This window comes from Ambystoma mexicanum, chromosome 6q (genome assembly GCF_040938575.1).
Source record: "Ambystoma mexicanum isolate Mex_15411 chromosome 6q, UKY_AmexF1_1, whole genome shotgun sequence".
Lineage (NCBI taxonomy): Eukaryota > Metazoa > Chordata > Amphibia > Caudata > Ambystomatidae > Ambystoma > Ambystoma mexicanum.
Window position 1 is genome coordinate 1,259,855,252 of NC_090937.1, and position 23,351 is coordinate 1,259,878,602.

The 23,351-nt window shown below is 47.5% G+C and overlaps 1 protein-coding gene across 3 annotated transcripts in view; it reads right to left on the reverse strand.

The window, feature by feature from the left end:
• Nucleotides 1–14,866: 14,866 nt before the first annotated feature.
• The window catches only part of ZCCHC4 (zinc finger CCHC-type containing 4), a 939,775-nt gene continuing 931,290 nt past the window's right edge, over nt 14,867–23,351 (reverse strand). For all 3 annotated transcript variants that reach the window (XM_069631857.1, XM_069631859.1, XM_069631858.1), the window contains one exon: nt 14,867–15,155. In XM_069631857.1, the coding sequence (XP_069487958.1) occupies nt 15,005–15,155 (151 nt within the window). In that variant the 3' untranslated portion in view covers nt 14,867–15,004. The remainder of the gene's footprint in view (nt 15,156–23,351) is intronic.

Sequence of the window (23,351 nt, forward strand, 5' to 3'; positions counted from 1 at the left end):
TGCGCTACCGTGATCATTTAAAAGTATGTGACCAGGTAGGCCTGGAAACTGCTCCCTCAAACAATGTTGCTCCTTATGATCTAATGCAGTTATATGTACTAATCAAAACTCTAAATCAAACATAATTCAAGCATGTGATAACGCTGTCCGCTTTAGGAAATCAGTGTTCAGAAAACAGAAAAGACAAGTCCAAAATGTACCACCGGCCCTAAGAGCTGTAGCCTTGAGAACTATTAAAACTGCTTATAGAAATTGGATGCAGGAATATACATTAACCAAACAACAAAAAGATGGCGAATCTATGCTAAAGCACATTCAAAGTAAAAATACTGCTCAAATCTGGCAAATGCTCAATTTGGTTACTAAGGTTTCACAACTAACTTCCCAAATAAATGGCGTCACGGAAAATGACTGGACAACTCATTTTTCGGCAATCTATGCTGCCCCAACTCCACGGGAGGCTCCGAGCCTGCTGCCTACCACTTTTGATCTGAAGTTTGATGAAGACGACATTTGTTACTACATCAATAAGGCTAACATGTCTCAAGCGCCTGGTTCTGATGGACTATCTAACGCAGTACTAAAAAAGAATGTTGACCTCTAGGCCTCCATCCTGTATATCACATTTCGGTTAATTCTACGTAATCAAGAGCTACCGAAATCTTGGACTCATTCAATCATTGTGCCTATTCATAAAAAAGGCAACCGACACAATCCCATGAGCTAGCGGCCCATTGCACTTTTAGATGTGCCTGGAAAAATCTTTTGTAGACTGGTTCTTCATGACATGAATGCTGGTCACTATTAACTCATCGAAGAGACCCATTTCAAACTGGATTTGTCGCTGGACTTGGCACTGCAATCAACTTAACACTTCTTAATGCTATCAAGTCCTCTTGCACCATGCGGAAGCAACCACTGTATGTGGCTTTTGTTGATTTCCGCATGGCGTTTGATTCAGTTGATAGGGAGCTTCTTGTGCGGAAACTGGTGAAATACGAGTGCCCTGAATCGCTGATAAAAATTGTGAGCCTTTTACATACAAATACATCTCTGCAATTCAAGCTGACCATGGAAGGCCTTCTTTCTAACATTATCAAAACTGCAAGAGGCTTGAAGCAAGGATGTATACTTGCTTCAACACTGTTCAAGCTCTTCTTACTGGACATAGCAGATGCTTTTGCCTCAGCTATAACAGATTCTCCTAAATTAGATAACCAAATAATATCATGGCTTCTTTACGCGGACGATTTGGTACGGATTTCCCAAACTCCCCCTGGGTTGCGAAAGCTTCTTGATGTACTTGATCAATATGTGTCCCTCAATAACCTAACAGTAAATCAGGATAAAACGCAAATCATTATACTTGGAAAACCAAAATCGTCCTTTTCAAACAAGTATCAATGGTCAATAGCTAGTCAAAATCTACAAGTGGTTTTCGAATATAAATACTTAGAGATGAACTTCAACGATCTTATCTCTAAAAAATCGCTTGAACTAGCAACAATATCCAAACTTACAATGTTGACATCTCAGGCCAAAATTATCTTGGCTAAATTTGGTAAGTTTACATGCACGCCCATCATGTCCTTTTATCAACAAAAGGTTTTACCAGTCATCACCTATGGGATGGAATCCGTGCTGCCCAGAACTCATGTATTTTGGAATCAGTTAGAGGCAAAGTTTTGGAAAACTGTACTTAATCTACCAAAAAGCACTCCAACTATGCTACTTAGGTACAAACTTGGTCTTCTTTCAATTCATATACAAGTTACCTGGAAAATGTGCACATTGTTTAGGAAATGTCTTCTGGGATTCTGTAACCGAGATAGTCTTGCCATTCTAGCTAATCATTTGCTGACCTCGAATCAGTCATTTCCCCTGAATTGAAGAACGCATATTTTGAATGCTCTTGCCAATGCTGATATCTCGATCGATCTCCTCCTTATGAACCCGACCAGAGCGAAGACCAAACTCTATCAGTCTGATTGGTCACTAACTCAAGAAAAATGCTTAAAACTCAAGGATTTCGATAGGAATCTCTTTGGTCACAAACGATTTCGCACAATGGCTGACTATCTTGTTAAATGTCCATCCTCAACTTTGAGACTGAAAATTCTAAGACGACGACTCAATTTGTGGCCTGTGAATGAGATTCTGGCCAGAAGAGGTCTTCTCAAAAAATAACTATTCCATTGTCGCTTCTGCAAAGATGCATCATATACAGAAACTCTTCGTCATATTATCACGGAATGCAAAGCTTTCATATCACTCCGTTTGAAACTTGCCAAATACATGACACCTAAGCATACTCAAAGATACGACAATGAGATATCGGCTGAAATCTTTGGGTCTGGGAAAATTTCAGTTAGAATTGCAACTATTCATATTCTTGATGCTGCTTTCCTGTATGAGCGAAAGGCCACCACGACTGTAAAATGAAAATGAACTAGCTAAGCTTTATCATTACATGTAATCCTTTGTAAAATATTCTTAATCCTTATTTTCTTTCTCATAGGTGATTGCAGAGTCATCGCGATGAAATTATGTAAACATTTTAATGCTTACTGATATTTATGTATGTATTCTTTGTATGTGACTCATGTCTAATTAACTCATATGATACCACTAAATGACGAATTTTATGTATTTGTAAAGTTGAATTGTCAACTAAATCAAATATAAATAAATAAAAATATTCAATGTGGCCGACTTTGGATATATATTTTAATTTTCTGTTTTCCTTTAATTATGTTAAAAATGTCTTTCTGTTTTTTACATGTAGTATTAGGCTGCACTGGTGGAGATTCTATGATTCTTCTTGGCTTCCTCATAAGGCATTAGGGTTTCTCCTCTGCTATATTGGTTATGTACAGTCATGTCATTGTTTACAGTACAATATTGAATATGTCTTAATAAATGTTAAATAGCACAAAAAAAGAATTACAAAAGGCCATCAAAAGGGCAGAGTTACGGGGAAAGTTAAAAAGGGGTTCCTCCCAGTCTTCCTGGTCTGATTCCGCCCTACCATTTGATCCTCCCGCAGCGCTCCACCCCAGGGTCGGGTTCAGAGAGCGCCTGTCTTTCCGATGCCACATGAAAAGAGTCCCAGACCAGGTTTCTGGGGGGGATCCCATCAGATTCTCCAAATAGCCTTCCCCTAATGTCACTGGTTTCTTCAAACTATAAGGGGAACCGACAAAGGAAATGAAAGTTCCCTTGTTCTTTGTCTTTCCGATGTTCCACGAATAAGCAATAGGGCTGGAGAGCCAGAAACCAGCTCATAACTGTAGCGTTGGAGTCTTTTCTTAGCTTTAACCACTTCAGAGGGGCATGATCAGTGACCAACTTAAATGTACTTTCTGTCAGATAGTACTTTAAATGGTTTATAGACCATTTGATGACAAGATCCTCCAGCTCCAGAGGGGCATAATTCTTTTCTCAGTCAAAACGTTTTCGACTTGTATATAGGATTGGATGTTCTATCCCATCATGCATTTGAGACAACATTGCTTCCAAGCCAATATGGCTAGCAACTTTTAAGACCGGCTCACTACATTACATTTGTTTCAATTTATTGAAACACCTTTGATCTGCAGATGACCACTGTAGTTTTTGAGGGGCTACATTTTTAAGCTTATTGGTAGGAATCCGGGAAATCGAGGAAACATTTGGGATACATCTATGATAGTATACCACAAGTCCTAGAAAAGCTTGTAAGCATGATAGGAGTATCTTTACATATAGGCTCCCTCCATTCTTTGAGTAAATAGATATGGTAGATATGTGTTTTAAGATTCCTATCGGGTTGTGAGATCTTGTCATTATAAGGCCCCCTCTGGTCTATGACCTCATGAGATCAATGCCATCTGGATAACATTTTAATATCAGGCGAAGGAAGGCACACTATACTTTTTGCCCAATGGAAAAAGATCTTATTACTGCCTTTTTATCATAGCATTGCTTCTGCTGTTCTTGTGCCTTTACCATATTGGAATAAACAATTTTCTTAACATCTGCTATTTGTTCTTTTAACCTTTGCGCCATCTGGGACAACTGAATGGTAGCTCTCTCCCTTTTCTCACATGTTTCTTTCAGCATATCTAACACATCTCTAGGTTCTCTTCCATACAACAAGTCAAAGGGTGAAACTCTCGTATATGACTGAGGAGTTTCCTGAATGGCAAACAGAGCCCAAGGTATCATAACATCCCAGTTTTTCCCATCAATTTCAACCAACTTTCTCAGAATATGTTTTAAAGTTTGGTTGACTGTTTCCACTAATTCATCTGTTTGGGTATGATAAATGGATGTTCAGAGTGTTTTAATTTGGAGGATGTCTTTTACTCTAGACATAAGTTTACTCATGAAGGTGGAACCTTAGTCAGATAAACTTTCTTTTGGAAAGCCAATCTGATAAAAGAAGGGTAATAAATGCTTTAAGATTTGCAGAGAGGTTTTATTCCTTAAGGAAGAGCCTTTGGATATCTAGTGGCATAGTCTAGAATGACTCAGATATATTTTTATCCATTGTGGAGGTTTCCAGAGGTCCTACTGTATCCATTCCGATTCTGGAGAAAGGTAGATCAATAATAGGTAATGGTTGTAAGAGCACAGAGGGAGGAATATTTGTACTTGTCTTTTGACAAAGTTCACATGTGTTCACATACTTCTTAATATCAGCATAAATACAATTTGGGATTGTGTTTTGTTAATCCCAAAATGTCCCCCTGTTAAATGTGCAATTTCTAGTATGATGTCTTTATTGGTTCTTGGTACCGGACTCCCTGCTCGATCTATATCACCTCTATATAACAAGCCATTCTGCTTGAAAAAAAGGTCCCCCTTTTCTCTACCTTCCTTTCCATTGCTAATATTTAAAGGCCTCAACTAAGAGATGATCATTATGCTAGGCAAAGCTAAATCTGGCATAATCTCTTCTTCTTGATCTATATTCAAGGGGGTCTTTGGCTGCTGATCTGCTTCTCCAAACCCTTGGGTTCCCCTTGATGTAGTCCCTGAATTCTTAACTTCTTTAAGCTTTGTGAATAAGGCACAATCCAAGATGCCTTGTGCCATTCTTTCCCAGCTTTAACTTGATCAGCTTTTTTCCTGTTATTTTGCATAATGACTTTCATGGCACCTCGATAATCTGGGTCATTCATCCCTGCCAGCACGTCTAGGGCATACCGCCAGGCTAAGCCAGACTTACAGGCAAGGGGAATGTAAGTACCCTTAGGGGGTGTGCAAACTAAATCTATGGTGATCAAAACTCTTTCCCTGGGATTAATTAATTCTTCCCTACTACTGCAAATGTCAAACCTAATGTAGCGTTCAGTAGCTATAGTTGGGCTAGAAGCTCTTTTAATTGAAGGGTTTCAAATTGAAGGGTTCCCCAATTGTATCAGTTGAGTCCAATCCCAACTTGACACTACATGTGAGGGGTCAGCAATGTTTAGTATTCTCAATATTAACACTCACACTAAACAACATGAACATTTAAATAACCATGAAAACAACATAAATGAAAGGTTACCAAACATCCAGAGTCTTGGATGACTTCTACTTGTTCTGGGCAGATCTTGCGCCCCCAGGAATGTCCCAAAGTCAATTCTTCCAAGGAAAAGAAAAGTTCCAAAGAAACAAAGATTCACACAATTGCACTGGGATACCTACTCCTGCTTCTTTCTACTTCTCCTCCTTGCAGCAGCCTTTTATGCCCCTCAGGTGGGTTAATTGGTTTCAGGTACGAGCCCTTATGACTATCTTTAGAATGACAAAGGGCCATCAAAATGGTGGGTTACTGGTAAAGTTAAAAAGGGTTCCTCCCAGTCTTCTTGGTCTGATTCCCCTCCTCCCATGTGATTCTTCCGCAGTACACTACCCCCAGGACCAAGATCAGAGAGTGCCAGCCTTGCCCTGGCCATATTAGAAGTGTCCCTGGCTAGGTTTCTGGGGGGAATCCCATCGGATTCTCCACAACTCCTAGTAGTTATTCCAAGGAAGTTTTGATTAATTTGCAAAGGCAAATATACAATTATGCTTTTTGGTCCGACAAATTTGCACAGACTTCAATCATTAAAAAAAAGGATGGTTTAAATGTCTCCAACATAGATATTTCCTATTCGAGGCCAATCAAACTACTGATGCAAAGTTGGTACCCTTGCAGTAACCAGTGGCTGTATTATCACTGGGTAATCTTTATTTTGTCTCCTCATAAATTCCACATTTTGATGCAGTCCCTTCTGAAATTACTATGGGCCTCATCAGGAGTTGGGCGGAACGGAATACTGCAGCAGTAATGCTATTACCGCCGCATTTACCACTCCGCCTAATCCTGAGTATGGCCCTACCTCAACACATTCACCTCCAACTCTGAGCTGTAGGTGAATGATCCAGCAGCATGGGCGTTTTCGGGCGCTATCACCGGCGGTAATTGCGCCACCATCCCCATTGGGTCCAACAGACCCAATGCGAAATGGGGATTTACCGCCTTACCACTACTCGTGATCCGGCGCAGGTATCCCAGTGCAATTACCGCCGGGAAACCGCCCAGCTTGTAATGAGGCCCTATGGCTTCTTTGTATCATTATGGCCATGTCAAATTTGCGTCTCCCAGTTGGGAACTAGAGACCATATATAATCTTGTAGATTCGGCACCTTCTCTATTTATAGAGTAGTAGCTTTGATGCTCAAACACCCTTTACATTGGTACATGACTTAGTAGGTGGAGAAACTCACCTCATAGCTTAAAAATTCTGGAATAATGTATTTGTGTGAAGCTCCCTCTTAACCCACTGGTGGTGCTGTTGAGAGATACTGATGAAGACGGTCATAATGCATACTAAGATCGGACCTGAGCCAGATAAAATCTATATTCCCAACAGCTTTATTAGGGTTACTACAACAAACTAAAGAAATTCTCTTAAGGTCAATAGTGTGCATAAAAATATGTTTCAAGAAAAGTCCAAACAAAAGTTCTTTCAATTCTTTGTGGGGTTTAGTTCTAGTCCTTCCCAGCAACTTAACTTAAAAATGTTGCGCTCTGAAACACTTGTGTACGAGCGCGATAGAAATAAAATACCAATATCAAATATCAAAACCAAATGTGGAGGTTATGTCCTTAACTTCCAAAGTAAACAAACATTTTCCAGAAAATATCTGACAAAATATCTGACACCCCTCTTGTTTCAACCCATAAAAAAGATTGCGACTCAATCTTCTTGGCAATGTTCGTGTGCTACCGGAAACTGGGTGGGAGCCCTCCTCCCAGGTCTCAAGTCTCGTGATTCTGTAGTTGGTGTCACGATGGAGCTGAACTTCAACTCGGAAGAAATTAGGCCACCCCCTGGTCTTTACAGGGTCCTCTCTAGGCCTCTCAACACACCTGTCTCTACTGGGGTCCCGGTTAAGTAGCTCTCCACCCCAATGTTTACCTTCTTTGCAATGTCCTGCCACAAGCTCCTACCTGGGGGCCCATCTCTTGTTCCATCCTATGTTATATCTATATCCTTGGGCTTCTCCTGCACCTCTTTGACACTTCACTGTGGGCTTATTTCTCCACCTACAGCAAGCTTCCCCTTGCATCCTCTCTGTCTCCTCCTGCTCTGCTACTCGTATCCTGGCCTTCTTTTCCTCATCTCTCCTGATGATGCTCTGCTTCACCTCTCCACTCTGGTCATCTTTCTCGTGAATCAACGCCTCACTGTTCACCACCTTCTCTCTAGGTACCTCTATATTAAGGGCTGTATTCTTAGCTGATCCAACTACCTCCTTAGGTTCTCTTATTAACTCCTTCTTGGGATTCTATGTAACCAGAGCTAACCTCTACCTCTTCCAACGTTGTAGGCCATTCTCCCCACCATCCTCCAGAGTCTCACTCTCCCCGGTTTACTGGGGTTTCCTCTTCCTAACCTCCTGTTTTTTCCCCTCTCTCTCTCACACTCTCTCTTCCCCCTTCCACAGAATACTTCCTTAGCCCAGCAAGCCCCAGGTCTGTGTGTCTGGAGACCTTGTGAGGTGATTAACTTCCCACATGTTCTGTCTTAGATCCTCTTTCCCCTTGAGAAGTTTTGGATAAGACTTGGGTACCTGCGTGAGAGTAGCCGAGCATGCAGATGTTACCGGCCATGTGGAACTTTCCCTCATAACTGATACCCCTAAAGGGGCAGGAGTTTCTATTACAGCATGTGACAAGCCCCTGCCTCCTGCGCGTGGTATGATTGGGGGTAGTGAGGAGATTCTCCTCTAGTGGTCCATGGGCCTAATATTACCTGGCTTGTGACAGCACCTAGAACCTTTGATAACCACACCAACTAACAGAAATTTAAGGCAAGGGATTTTGGCACACGATGCAGGATATTTTATATGGTGGGGGTGGTCTAGGAGTGCACTGATTATCCGTTAACAATGGTGCCGTTGCTTCTGTGTCCCCACTCCCATAGAGTCCTATGGGAAACTATGGGAATGGGGATTAACAAAATTACTGCCGCCTGACTTCACGGCCGCCGGACTTGGAATAGCCCGGTGGCACCGGGAAGAAAGGCACCAGTAATTTTTTACGGGTCTGGCGGCAACCCCCGGTAGCACTGGCAGGGTTATCGCCAGACCCATAATAAGGCCCATTATTTGGAATACATTCCTGAGATACACAAAGAAGTGGGGTCTTTTGGTAGTCTTTTTAAAGAATGATGAAACTGCAAAATTTGGGACACAAGTAGCCCGGTATATAGCCATACGTTATCTACTTTGCCTTTCAATAGCTGCTAGTCATTGTATATGTGATTCCTCCATATCTGACCTATGCATTCTGTGAATTAAGCTGTACCTACCTTGTTGAATTGGTAACATTATATGCTCATTGCTATGTTTAACCCTTTTGCTGAACTTTGTTCAAGAATTGACACCTTAGTTGGAAAGTGTCAGTACCATACACTGCACCGAACAGGTTCTTTTTTATGCCTATCTGGAATTTGAGGAAGTCGTATACAAAAAAAAAATGTGGAGGAGGTGGGTGTAGTTCCAAAGCGTAGAGAAGAAGAATCATCCACCATAATGCATGTACTGCCAGGTGTGCAAGCACATTATGCTATGAGCAGCTGACTTTAGGTAGCTGCCTTGAAACACAAAACATTGTCAATGTAAAGGTTTGTGGCAGAGGCCTATGATTTTGAAGTCATTGGAGAGTCATTTGAAAGGCTATTCGTGGACTTAAGTGTAAGGGTTAAATGTGATCCAAGGATATCAGAACAAAGATGAGTTGTTTGATGTGATTTTGAGAACTTTAGAGATTTCTGTGGGATTTTGCTGCATTTAAGAAGAACAAGTTACTCTCTTACCTGGTAACGTTCTTTCGATGGGATGGTCCGACGACATATTCCATATGACATATCTATGACAGTAATCACCACAGCTTTGCTGCTTAGGAAAATCTTCGGCGTCTGCGTCCTGCGTCGATGACGTCGATACGCCGCCCTCGAGGACCTCCTCCGACGGCCGACGTCACTGGATGTTATAAGTAGGATGCATGACGCCCATAGCCTCAGTTGTAGTTTTTTTCCCAGAACGTGTGGCACCAGTCTTCTGCCAGTCTGACCACACAAAGCCTTGCTGAAACGTTAGCTGCAATCGCATAAGAAATTCTGTAGCGGGGAAGGCAGGGAGGGAGCGAAAAGGGAATACGTCGTCAGACTATCCCATTGAAAGAACGTTACCAGGTAAGAGAGTAACTTGTTCTTCGAGGGGATTGGGTCCTACGACGTATTCCATCTCGACTCCCAAAGCGGTACCAATGCAAGGAGGTGGGAAAAGAATTTAGAATACAGAAATTTAGAATGCCCAATCAAATTGCAGAGCAAAGGACAAAATCGAGGGAGTAGTGGCGTACAAAAGTATGGACCGAAGCTGAGGTGGCTGTATCACAGATATTACGAATAGGAACACCCCTCTGTAGGGCAGTAGAGGCAGCCATACCCCTGGTAGAATAGGCCCGCAAGCCGACCGGTGGGTCCTTACCCGCCAAGCGGTAACATTCAGAAATTGCCAGAATAATCCAGCGAGACAAAGTCTGCTTAGTCACAGCTTGTCCCAAACGCTTTCCAGCGTAACCAATGAAGAGTTGATCGTCCACTCTGACCCGGGACATGCGTGAAATATAAAAGCTTAAAGCTCTCCTAGGATCGAGCCTATGGAGCCTCTCCTCTTCCTTACCAGGATGCGGAGGAGGATAAAATGCCGGAAGAATAACCTTCTGGCCTAAATGAAATTCCGACACCACCTTCGGAAGAAAGGAAGGACAAACTCGAAGGACAACCCTGTCCTTATGAAATACAGTGAAGGGTGGCTAAAACTGAAAGTGCCTGTAACTCACTCACTCTGCGAGCAGAAGTGACCGAACTAAAAACACAGTTTTAAGGGTTAACAGTCTCAAAGGACAAGAATGCAAAGGCTCAAAGGGAGCACCCATTAGAAACTTGAGAACAAGGTTCAGATCCCAACCGGGCACCTGGAAAGGTAACGGAGGGAACACAGTAGTGAGCCCTTTCAAAAACTGAGAAATTAAAGGGATTTTAAAATAAGAACACTCCTCAGACGAGCGCTTAAATATAGACAGCGCCACCAGGTAACCTTTGATGGTACCCACTTGCAGGCCCCTGTGGGCCAAAGAAAGCAAAAAAGACAGAACCATAGGAATGTCACATGAAAAAGGATCCACATTCTTAACCCTGCACCAGTCGCAGAACTTTCTCCAACGGCAATGGTACAGGGACTTTGTTGCGGGCCTTCTGGCCGAAAGCAACACCTCCATCACGTCTTCAGGGAGGTCCAAATCCTTATACCTCAACCTTTCAGAAACCAAGTGTGAAGGTTGAGGGATCTGACCTCTGGATGGAGAACCTGACCCCCCCCCTCCTGTGAGAGCAGATCGTCTCGGTAGGGAAGACGATGTGGAGGGCAGAAGGACAAGTCGAGAAGGTCCGGGTACCACGTCCTCCGGGACCATGCCGGAGCAATGAGGATCATCCGAGAACCGAACCTCCGTAACCTCTGCAGCACTTGTGAATGACGGGGACTGGAGGAAACGCGTACAGCAGTTGGAATGACCACTCCACCACGAACGCGTCTCCTAAGGCTCCTCTTGGAGGAAATTCCTGCAAGCAGAACCTTTCGCACTTCCGGTGGACACTGGAGGCGAAGAGATCCCCTTGAGGGGGCCCCCAAAGGGCAAAGATCTCCAGGAGAATCTCCTGAGCCAACTCCCACTCATGAGAGATCGCGCTCTGCCTGCTCAGAGCGTCCGCCGTCTCGTTTTCATCTCCGGCCAGATGAAGTGCCGAGATCGAAACTTCCTGCTGGATTGCCCAGAACCAGAGCTGCATCGCTTCCCTGCACAGAGGAAGTGACCAACCCCCCCCCCTTTTTGTTGAGGTAGTGCACGGCCACTGTGTTGTCCGTCAGGATCAGGACATTCTTTCCTCACACAGTCGGCAGAAAAGCCTTCAGGGCAAGCCTGACGGCCCCCAGCTCCAACAGATTGATATGGAGTCTGGACTCTGACGGAGACCAACGACCGCTAACTGTCAACTCGTTGGCATGAGCTCCCCATCCCGTGAGGGATGCGTCCATCACGATCGTCACCTCCGGCAAGGGTAGCCAAAATGGAGCTCCCTTCATCAGTTTGCCTTCAACGGGCCACCACAGAAGGTCCTGAGCGACCGAGGACGGCACCTGAACAGGGTCCGACATCCTGCCAGAGGACTGAGACCACTGGAGCTTGAGTACCCATTACAAAGATCTCATCTGCAACCTGGCCTCTGGCACCAGAAGAATGCAGGATGCCATGAGGCCGATCAATCTAAAGAATTGGAACGCTGGGAGACTCTGGGCATGCTGAAACTTGTGCACCATCTGCTGAATGTGATGAGCCCTCACCTGGGGAGGAAAACGCTGCCCCAGGGACGTGTCGAGCACTGCTCCGATGTACTGGAGCCTTTGAGTTGGCATCAAGTGGGACTTCTTTAAATTGAGGGAGAAGCCTAGCTTGTGCAGGGAGTGGCAGGGGATGGACAGATGATCCAGGACTTGCTCGGGAGAGCGCGCCCTGATTAATTGTCCAGGTAGGGGTAGACGTGAATCCCCCATTTCCTGAGTTGCGCTGCCACCACTACCATGAGCTTGGTGAAGACCCTCGGGCGGAGGTCAATCCGAACGGCAGGACCCGAAACTGAAAGTGCGAGTCACCAACCGCGAACCTCAGGTACTTCTTGTGCTTTGGATGGATCGGCAAATGAAAATAAGCATCCTTGAGGTCGAGAGACACCAACCAGTCCTGAAGTTGAAGGGCCTGGAGGACTTGAGAAAGAGTAACCATCTTGAACTTGTCCTTCCTGAGGAGTTTGTTCAAACCGCACAAGTCCATGATGGGTCTCAATCCCCCGTCTTTTTTTTAAATCAAAAAATAAGGGGAATACCATCCCTTGTTCCTCTCTGCTACAGGCACCAGTTCTATGGTGCCTTTCTCCAGCAGGGCTTGAACCTCCGGCACAAGGAGCGGATCCGTCTCTGCATCGAAAGATTCCCCGGTGGATTGTCGTGAGGCCTCGGCCGAAAGGGAAGACAGTAGCCGTGGGCTATGATCTCCAGAACACACACATCTGGAGTAATGGCACACCATTCGACAAGATGCTGCGCCAGCCTTCCCCCAATCGGCGAACCATGGGACATGGCCTCATGACTGATCTGAAGCGGCTGCGGCATTGCCTGAGGGCAAAGAGGCAACTGCCCGAGCGGCCTTGGCACCTCGAGTACCCTGCTTTCCACCTCTGCCACTCCTACGGTGGCCCCTTTGACTGGCAGCTCCTCTCGCTTTACCAAAGGATGAGTAATAACGAAAGGAACCTCCCCCCCATTGCTGTCCCCTAGGACGAAAAGGCAGAGGTTGGTGAACTGCGGTGCCCAACGACTTCGCTGCAGCTTTGGAGGTCTGCAACCTCTCAAGGCTCTCGTCAGCCTTGCTGCCAAAAAGATTTTCACCGTCAAAGGGCATGTTAAGGAGCTGGGCCTGCACATCAGGAGCAAATCCCGACTTCTGCAACCACGCAAACCTGCGTATTACGGTGCTCGCCGCCATGGACCGGCTGACGCAATCTGCCATGTCCAAACCCGACTGAACGGCATCACACATGGCATCCTTGCCATCCTGGACCATAGCAAGAAAACCATCCCGTTCGTCCCCTTCGGGAATATGTTCAGCCGCTAAGGAAACACAGTTCCACAGAGTGTGCGTGAAACGTGACAAGGCACATACAGAGTTGGCCGCCTGAAGAGCCATACCCCCTGAAGACCACTGGCGTCGTGCAGGGACTGACGTAGGTCCACAATCTGGCTATGGCACGAGAGAATCTCATCTGGCACCGTATCAGGAACCATGCCATCATCAGAGCCTTCACCCACATCCAAAATGTACTCAAGAGGGCGGAAAGAGGGCACAGAAAAGGGAACAAAGCCATGCTTGACCTTGGCCAGAGCCTTTCTAGGGGGTCCCACCGTGCCCCGAGGCACCCCCGTCGAAACAGCCTCGAACGGCGTTGAGGGCATCGAGTGAATCGGCATTGATGCCGAATGCAGCGCCTACAGCATCGACGGCGTCGACACGGGCCTCGAGGGCAGAGCGTGTCCTTCAACATCCTGGGCGCCGATGGCGTCGACTACTTCTTCGGAGGCAGAGCATCGAGAGAGTCCCCCGACGACCTCGGCACCACAGGCGTCGACGTTTTCCTCGAAGACATCACAGGCTCACACGGTCTCGAGCGCGTCGAGGACCGGGACCTGGAACGGGCGTGACTAGAACGATTCCCCTTGTCTGAGCGGGACCGCTCCCGTGAATCGTGCCGACCACCCGAGCCCGAAAGGCGTACGAGCGGTGCCTCTGGTCCGATCACAACCGACCCCACTCGGAGGCGCGGACAGTGCCCTGCGATTCAAGAATCGCTAGCATTTTCTTACCGAAGGAAGCCCATTCCTCCGGCGTCGCATGCTTGGTGGGATAAGCGACCCGCCGATGGGTGGAGTCCTTGGATGAGGACGGGGAAGGCAACCGATGACGGCGCTTCTGGGAGTGCCTCGAAGCGGCAGAGGAGTGCGGGGACCCACTCCGGGACCGAGACCCACTGGACTTCTGATGACAATGCGGCGAGTCGTCCCTCGAATCGTCTGTCGAAAGCCCCGCGGACCTCGACTTCCGGGGCTTGGACACCTTACCGACCGACAGTTTCTTCTTGCGCTCCCGCAAGGCTTTGGACGTAAGCGACTGGCAGTCGACACAATCATCCGTGTCATTGGCCTCCCCGAGGCACCAGAGGCAGGCGTCGTGCGAGTTCGTCACCGACATCTTGGACGCGCAGTCCCCGCACGTCTTGAAGCCCGGACGCGGGGTGGAAGAAGAGGTAAACATCACGAAGCACTTTAACTTCACAAACTAACAGGTTCGAAGAACCGAAAGAACAGAAACTCCAAAGAGTCGAGGCGCGCCGAGATCTCCGAAGCGAACACGTTCGCAGAAAAAACAGAACTGAAGCTACGGGCGTCGTGCGTCCTACTTATAACATCCAGTGACGTCGGACGAGGTCCTCGAGGGCGGCGTATCGACGTCATCAACGCAGGACACAGACACCAAAAGATTTTCAGAAGCAGCACAGATGTGGTGATTACTGTCAGAGATATGTCATAGATATGGAATACGTCGGAGGACTCAATCCCCTCGAATGTGTGGTTCTGTTGTATGGATCAATGTAGTCCACTGAAGTCGAAGCAGCAGTTGAAGGAAATCTGTGATAATGAAGGCAAAAGACATAACGTTTAGTCAATGTGCTTATTGATAAATGTTTGCTTTTATTAAAAACAGTTACGTCTTATGCACACAATTCTGATGTGTAGAAAGTAAAGACTCTTTAATGGTGGATCATCATTTATGAAACACGTGGAAATGTGAAATACATTGTTATTGTCAGGTAGGTTGGTATTTGACATCAAGATGGTTTTTCCTCTTGCTTTTATTCTTCCTCTTCTTTGCAGCTGCAGTTTGCATCGCTGTTTTTCTTTTTGCCATTGCAATGTTTAACTTATTTATCTTTTTCTTGGTCTGCTTCTTTTTTACTCTGCAAAACAGTATTTGTGAAAGTCACTACACATTTCCTTCAGTCTGATAATATCTTTTGTACAAGCATGCTATGGATGTTCTCATTAGCTCACCTATAACCAATGACAATAGACTACGCACAAGTCTTAATCCATTCCAAGGTGCCTATTACTTTATCACAATTGCTGCAGTTACCCTGAATTTTTTTGTTTTATTGAATATTCTGAAGTAACCATCCAACCATTAACACTGTCTAAGCAGCGCGACCAAGTCGCATTCATTCAGTCATTACAATAAATGATAAGAAACCCCCCACCACCGAACACCCCCTTCTTGCAGGATCTTGAGATATCTTTTACAAATACAGTTGGTACACTTGACAAACTCAGATTTTCCACCACATGCGTGAGGGCATGTCAATTAGGTTTAGTGCTCTCAGTCTGTTCGGGCAGGACAGAATCTTTTCATATACTCCAGGAATGGGGAGTCAGCTTTTCCAGTGCTAGGATTGTCCAGGTCCTAACCAGCCATTATTCTATCGTCCGAGAGTCTGGACTTTTCCACAATCTCAAGATGACCAATTTAGCTGCAAGCAGTATTATTGACAACAGTTTAAAGCATCTACCACAGCATTTCTCAACAATGTAGCTCTGTAGTACCAGAATACACACCCTAGGGTCATCCTGGATCTGTACCCGCAGGATTTGCTTAAAACGGGAACTAATTTCCAGCCAAAATCCCCAGTTCGTTGGACATTCCCACAGAGTATGCAGGAGGGTACCCTCTCGCCTGCAGTTCCTCCAACAGGCCTTCGGTAATTGGGGGTGCGTCCTATACCACCTATTCACTATCTTTGTCCGCGTTTCAGCAAGGAGTGTAATCAGGGTTTGTTTTGCTGAATCATAGGCCTCCTCCCAGTTTTCTAACAGAAATGCATCACCCAGCTCCCTGTCCCAGCAATCACAATATGATCTGCGTTGGGGTGTGGTGAGGTCGGTGATGCCATTATAGTTTGGAAATAATACCCTTTGAGACTGCCGCTAACTGGAATATGTTCTCTAGGGTCGTCAGTTGCCTGGTTGCAGCCTTTGCGTTTGGGGATAAGAGAACCAAATGCCTGGCTTGCATGTAGCGAAACCTATCACTTACCCCCAACCCCCATTTTTGCTTGCTCCCCTCAAACATGCAAATCCTCGCTTCTGCAAACATGTCCCCCATCTTCCTCACTCCCTTTTTCATCCAGGTCAGGTACCCCTTGTCTGTAGTCCCCGGTGTGAAGTCTCTATTGTGTACTATAGGAGTGAATGGAGAGGGGAAAGTCGTGAATTTGGCATTGTTAGTCAGCCCACCACAAATCTCCAGTGAAGCCTTGGTCTGGGGGGGTTCATGTACAGGCTCTGCGCCCTCATGCTACATGGGAGCCATATCTGTGGGCATAGGTGACATCCTCCACCGCCTGCTCCATTTCCACCCAATTCTTCTCTGTATTATCCTGGACCCAGTCAACCAAAGGGTGCATATGAGTAGCCCTATAGTAGTTCCAAAGCCGAGGGAAGGCCAGAAGCCCCCCCATATGTTGACCCTAGGCGTGCCTCTGACCACAAGTATTGCCGCAGTACCTTCTCCCATGACTCCAATACATTCCTGGGAATGGGTATGAAGACCGTCTGGAAAAGGTAGAGTAACCTGGGCAGGATACTCATTTTAATTACGGACATTCTACCAAACATGAGATGCAGAGGGAGCCCCACCTACTACTGAAGGCCTTCCTGATTCCCTGGAGCAGTGTGGGGTAGTTAACCCTAAATAGATCTGATAGCCTGGGAGGGATCTGTACTCCCAGGTATTTCACCGATTTAGTAACCCATCTTTAAGGATTGGCATGCCTTAATTCCTCTTAGTTGTTAGGCAGAAACCTGTGCAGTTCCCTTAGGGACCACTGCAAAAGGCTTAGGACTACAGGTGTTGGCAGTAAACCCAATTGGTAGCAGTCTGTACCACCCAGATTTACCTGGTAGCTGTGGCTGAGCAGCCAGACTTCTCTCAAGAAGAGTTAGACAGTATATAGAGTATACAAAATAGGTACAAAGAGTAGCACAAGCAAACACTGACCAGAGCTTTGGTATCAAAGTATATAATTATTTATTTAAAACACACTTGTGAAGATACACTAACACTAATATGGCAAGCAAGTTCAAACACTGTCACTATCAATATATATAGAACCCTGATTACTTATTGGACAAGTCTTATTTAAAACACCACTTATTTTCAGACAGAGGTGAGTGCTTAACCTAAGATGGCACTCCAGTTAAAAAGGGAGGGAAAAGGCAGAATTAGGAAAATACACACAATACCAACACTTTCAGAGAACCAGAGCAAGTCAGAAAAGGCAGAGTCTACTGAGGAGCAAGAAAGTCATAGGCCAGGCCCACTCTTGGAGAGAGCAAGGTGGAATGTGTCCAAGATCACACAGTTGAATAGTACTTTAAAGAGTCGTTGCAGATAGTTCAAAAAGGGTTGGATCAGTTCAGAAAAGGTTAGTTAGCAGGTCCCAAGTCACCCCAGGATAGAAAGTCAAGCATTTACGGGACACCTTGATCAGTCTGTTGCAAGGGAGACCAGGCGGGACACAGTACCTGAAATGGTGAGAAAGCTCCAGCGGGGGCAGTTGTTCCTGGCAGCGGATGCAAGTCGGTGCTTCGTCCAGGGGAAGAGAAGATCTCGGCGTGGAGGAAAGCTAGAGGTCGTTGCAGTGCCAGGGAAGAAACCAGCCGCGGAGTTTCTCAGTTAAAAGGTACTACCCTTTTATTCGCGGTAGTGGTGAAGCGTGGCTATCCGGCCGCCGGGGTGCTTGGCACTGGTGATTCGACCACGAGACGATCCAGGAAGGCGAAAAGAGGGCGTACTGGTTATCCCCACCAGTTCAGAGGACGAAGACTCTCCGGGATGAAGAACTTCTCTGTCGTTGGGAAGTGGTGAGACGGTTCAGCAGGGCTCCACCGGTGGTGTCGTCGTTGCAGGTCAGCTCAGCTTCTCCCTCTTCAGATTCTTTGGTCCTGTGGCGACTTCTGAAGTTCCAGACCCCAAAGCCCTGCTTTTATGCAGAAAACCCCCATTCATCAGACCTAGCTGTCACTCAAACATGCTAAGTGGTGAGCCGGGCGGCTCACCACTGGGCCAATCACACAAGAGTGCGACTTGAGTTGCCGAGGCAACTCAGTCCAGGGTACCTAAACCCCCCTCCCACACATCCTGTAGACCCAGACAGAGTGGCACCACTTTTTGTGCAGAAGCCCTCCAAAAAGTTGAACAAAGGGCTCGACTTGGGTTGGAGTTACAGAGGCGAACACAAACGCCATTTTAAAACCGATTCCTGGCAAAAAGACCCAACCAGGGAATAAATATTAAATAAATAACCCGGCGGTATCTTTAACATCTTTAACATTGCACCAAAAAGTAGTGCGTTTAAAATGAATGGGAAAATCTCATAGGAAATATTCCGGTGGAATATTTTGCGTGGTAACCACTGCCACCAGCCAGAAACTCGACGAGGGGGGACTGCACAGTGCCCCCTCAAAAAACAGACCCTGGGGCAATCTAATTACCCCTCCCCATCTAGGTGGTCTACACATTTCGTGCCTTTTAATCTGTTAGACCACACTGGTCTTGTATATATATTGTGTTGATTGTGATGTATTGGTTTACTTTAGTATTATTGTGATTCTTTGCTATGGTCTATGTTACAAAGGCCTTGTAATAAATGTGTCTATATTTTTAATATAACACCTGTCTGGAGTAATTTGTAAGTGTCCTTCCTTTGTGTGCTCATTGAGGTCTTTCAGTCACCCTCACCCCTCTTGAGACTTTGGGCCTCATCACGACTTTGGCGGTAAATGTGGCGGATTATCTGCCGGACCTAATTAGCGCTGACGCCAAGGCCCCCGGCGGATAATCCGCCAGATCACGAGTTATCGTGCACGCGCCCTGGTCCATGGCGTTAGCGCGAATAATAGCGCGAACCTTTAAATCTGGCGCACCGTGCGCTACCGTCATGTTGCGCTCATAGCGCGCGCCCATAGCGCGCGCTATGTGCGCGTGCTATGAGCGTGCGGGAAACGCGTCACTGCAGGAACGGGAAATAAAGCGGCGGCCATCTTGGAAATCACAATCCGTCAGATATCACAGCTTCTGGAAGCCATCCATGCGATCCAAGGCCAAAACATGTCTCAGGAGCACACTAGGGGCAAGTCCGTCCTGGACAGGGTGAGGAAGCCCAAATTCAGTGACCAGGAGCTAGCAGTACTGGTCGAGGAGGCACAGATACACCACGAGGAGCTGCAGCAGCGAAAAACTAGTGGCCAGCGCAGAGCCCAAATATGGAGAATCATCAGCCAAAGGGTCAGTCCTGTGGGGCACGTGCCCCGGGATGGGGAGGATTGCTGCAAGCGCCTAAATGACCTGCGCATGCGAATCCATGGCATCCTGTCACAGCACAGGAGTGCAAGCAGGGCCACTGGAGGAGGCCCACCCAAACTCACACCTTGGGAGGAGAAAATGACAGCCCTAATAGACGTTGGAACCATCGAGGGCATTGGTGGAGCGAAGGCAGGGACTGACATCGACCCAACGGCAGGTGAGTCCCATCCCCAAATACATGCAGCTGAAAGTACCACACATGCAGACCCTTAGTGAATGAAAGCAAAGACATATGTCTGAGGTACTGCATACACCCATAAGTGAGGCCTACATCCCTAGAGCGGTAGTGCTGCCTAGACAACCCCGTACGTGCAGTGCATGAATGACAGGGGCAGGGGATAGACTTCCATAGCCATAGGACAGCTACGTAGAGTTGGAGTGTGCATGAACACACCCCCAAAACCCAGAGCACAGTGCACCCCAACCACGCATTCCCATGCAGTGTACCTCCATACACATTCACAACAAGCACCACATGGCGACTGAACAGAATGCAAGTTGAATGCGTCATTTTTACTGTCTTCAATCACACTTGTTGGCATGACCTGCATCACACAAATATATGTAGCATTGAACTCAAACCACACCCTATGTACCCCACAGTAACACGTCGATCCCAACGGGACGAAGATGATGGGGAGGAGGCCACACCAACACAGCGCCCACAAAACCGCGCCTCCACCAGCACCCCACAAAGAGGCCGCACCGAAGGGAGACGACCCAGGCCAACACCCACCTCACCCCAACGCAGCCCCGCCAGACAGCAGCAGCAGCCACATGGCCACCGGGAGGCAACCGCCAGCACACCCCAAGCCACCATTCACAGCCCCGATGCTGAGGGAGAGAGGTCTGCATTGGAGCCTGACGTGGGAGCAACACCTCCACGTGGCCATCATGCCGTAGGACAACACTCTCCCGGAAGTAGTGAGGCTGAAGGGATGATCACACTCCAGGGAAGCCCAAGCCCAGGCACACAGCATGCAGGGAGTCGACATATTCCTGTGTGTCGTGTCCGCAAACCGCAGCCCGACGTGGACACGCCATCCTTTGGGAGCCCAGAAGACCGGCACTCTGAGCCAGGCAGCCCAGTCCAGGCTGGCGCCATGTCGCCATGCAGCCCCCCCCGACAGCACACAAGTCGTAGGCCACCATGTGACGCACCACCGGAGCCCTTCGTCACTGGGGCAGCAGTGATGGGCCGACTCAACATCATTGAGGCCAAACAGGCCAGGGTGGAATCGATGGCGAAGGTGCAGAGCAGGCACATCAAGGCAGTCAGTCAACCAATAAGGCATGGGTGCAAGTACATAACGCGGGACAACGCGTGCACACGCCTAGTTGTTGAACAATGTACTGCTGCCCTGACAGGCTTTGGCCAACGAGTGAGGGAGTTGACGGAGGCAGTCTCAGCACTTGCTGAACAGACGGGAGGCAAACAACCTCATGCGACAGCACGTGATGGCCACCGCTTCAGTCCCCTCGACATCGACCACACCCACGGTGGGTTCCCTAGAGCCATCTCCTAGGCGCCGGTCCATGCGCCACCTAAGGGCACGCACACCGGAGGGGCCTGGAAAAGGGAAGCGCCCGCGACCATCCTAGTGGTGCATGGCATCGTTGTTGTTGCCCTGATGAGACACATGTGCCTATCTGCACAGTTGGGGGTAGTCTACTGGGGAGAGGGATGATAGTGCTGGGTGTTTACTGGGGGGAGGGGGGATAGTGTGCTGGGTGTTTACTGGGGGGAGAGGGGATAGTGTGCTGGGTGTTTACTGGGAGGAGGGGGGATAGTGTGTTGGGTGTTTACTGGGGGGATAGTGTGCTGGGTGTTTACTGGGGGAGGGGGGATAGTGTGCTGGGTGTTTACTGGGGGAGGGGGGATAGTGTGCTGGGTGTTCACTGGGGGGAGGGGGGATTATTGGATGTTAAATAAATCACGTTAGAAAATTCACAATGCATGGACAGTAGTGATTGTCACTGATGCAATTCAATGTTGAAGTGACATATTTCCGATCTACCCATTACCAATTTCTAAAATAATCCATCCATCAATCCGTGTCTGGCCAACCTCCCCTCCCTCAGCCCAATCCTTTGTGCATGTGCAACACATTCTGGCACTTCATCGCCCTCACTTCCATCCTCAGGTGGATGCACATGAGCATCAGGGGGCAGTGGCCCATTTCTGCGACAGCAGATGTTGTGCAGCATGGCACATGTCAGTACATTTTACCCTACTTATTCTGGTGCATACATCATTGCCCCTCCCATGTGGTCGAGGCACCGGCAGCGTGCCTTCGCCAGTCCAAATGCCCTCTCCACGCAGATCTGTGTACGGGCATGGGCAGGGTTGTATGCCCGCTCCACCGCTGTGTGTGGGTGACGCACAGGGGTCATGTGCCACGTGTCTTGGGGATATGCAGATTCACCTGCAGGGGAGAGGAAGACGGTATAGGGACAAGGTAAGTCCACTGGGTGTATAGGGCTCTGTCATCAGTGTCATTTTGCCTTATATATCATTTGGCCCATGACATTGTGGAGTGTACTGTCCTACGGGCACAATTGAATCACTGGGGTACTCTCCACTTGGTACGCCTTTGTATCTGTATGTAACAGTACTCATTCAGTTGTAGCAGGATAAGGGGGCACTTCCATCTACTTCTGCATGACAGAAGTGGCTGCCTCATGTGTCATTGCAAATCCATTTGGCTACAGTTGCATTTGCTGGTTGTCACTGCTCTGTACTGCTCTCCATGCATTTCCCTGGCCATTTTGGGGACAGTGTTCGTGGGATGAACATTGTCATTACTCGGCCTACTTATGTGTGGTGCTTTGTGGTTGTGCCAGCTTATGGTTTGAAAATTAATTATTGTCGGGTGGGCAGGGTGGGAATTCTGTACTGTGTCAGTGTTGGGAGCCATGGTGCTACGCACACAGGAGGCTTTATTGTGGTGGGGCTTCCATATGTCACTGTGCCACCACATGTCGTACATCCTGCATGGGTGTGTTCTGCTGTGTTGCACATGTCCGAGGTTTATCGTGCAAGGTGCTTGAATGTGTATGTTGCAGTAATGCTGCTGCCTATTGTGAATGATGGATTCTGTGACTGGCACCATCTGTTGTGGATTGACATGCTTTATGGTATACATTTGTACTCACCCAGTACCATGTGTTTTGCCCTCGATGCCTTTTCATGTACGCCGGCAGGGTACTGTTGCGCAGGACAATGGAGTCGTGGGTGGATCCTGGGTAGCGGGCAGAGAAGTGGATGAAGGTGTGGGCAGGACCACATTTTATCTGCACGTTGAGGGAATGGTACTGTTTCCGGTTTCTGTAGGCAGCCTCAGGTGCCTGGGGTGGTACGAGTGCCACATGTGTGCAGTCCAGGGCTGTTATTACATTTGTGACTTGGGCAATGGCATAGCATTGACACTTCAGCTGGTGCAGCTGTGCCTGTGTGGCTGGCAATGCAATGTGTTCGTTCACATGATTCAACAGTGCATCAAGCACCTGTCCCAGCATGGCACTGCATGTGGACTGGCACATTCCATGCATCATGGCAACGGTATGTTGGTAGCTGCCAGTCCCAAGAAATTGAAGCACAGACACGAGCTTCACTAGTGGAGGTTTTGCCGTGCTGGTGGCTATGCGGCTGCCAAAGTCATCCTGGATTGTGTCCAGCTACTGGCTGATGGTCGCCCTGTCCAACCGATAATCTGTCACCAACTGACCATCAGTC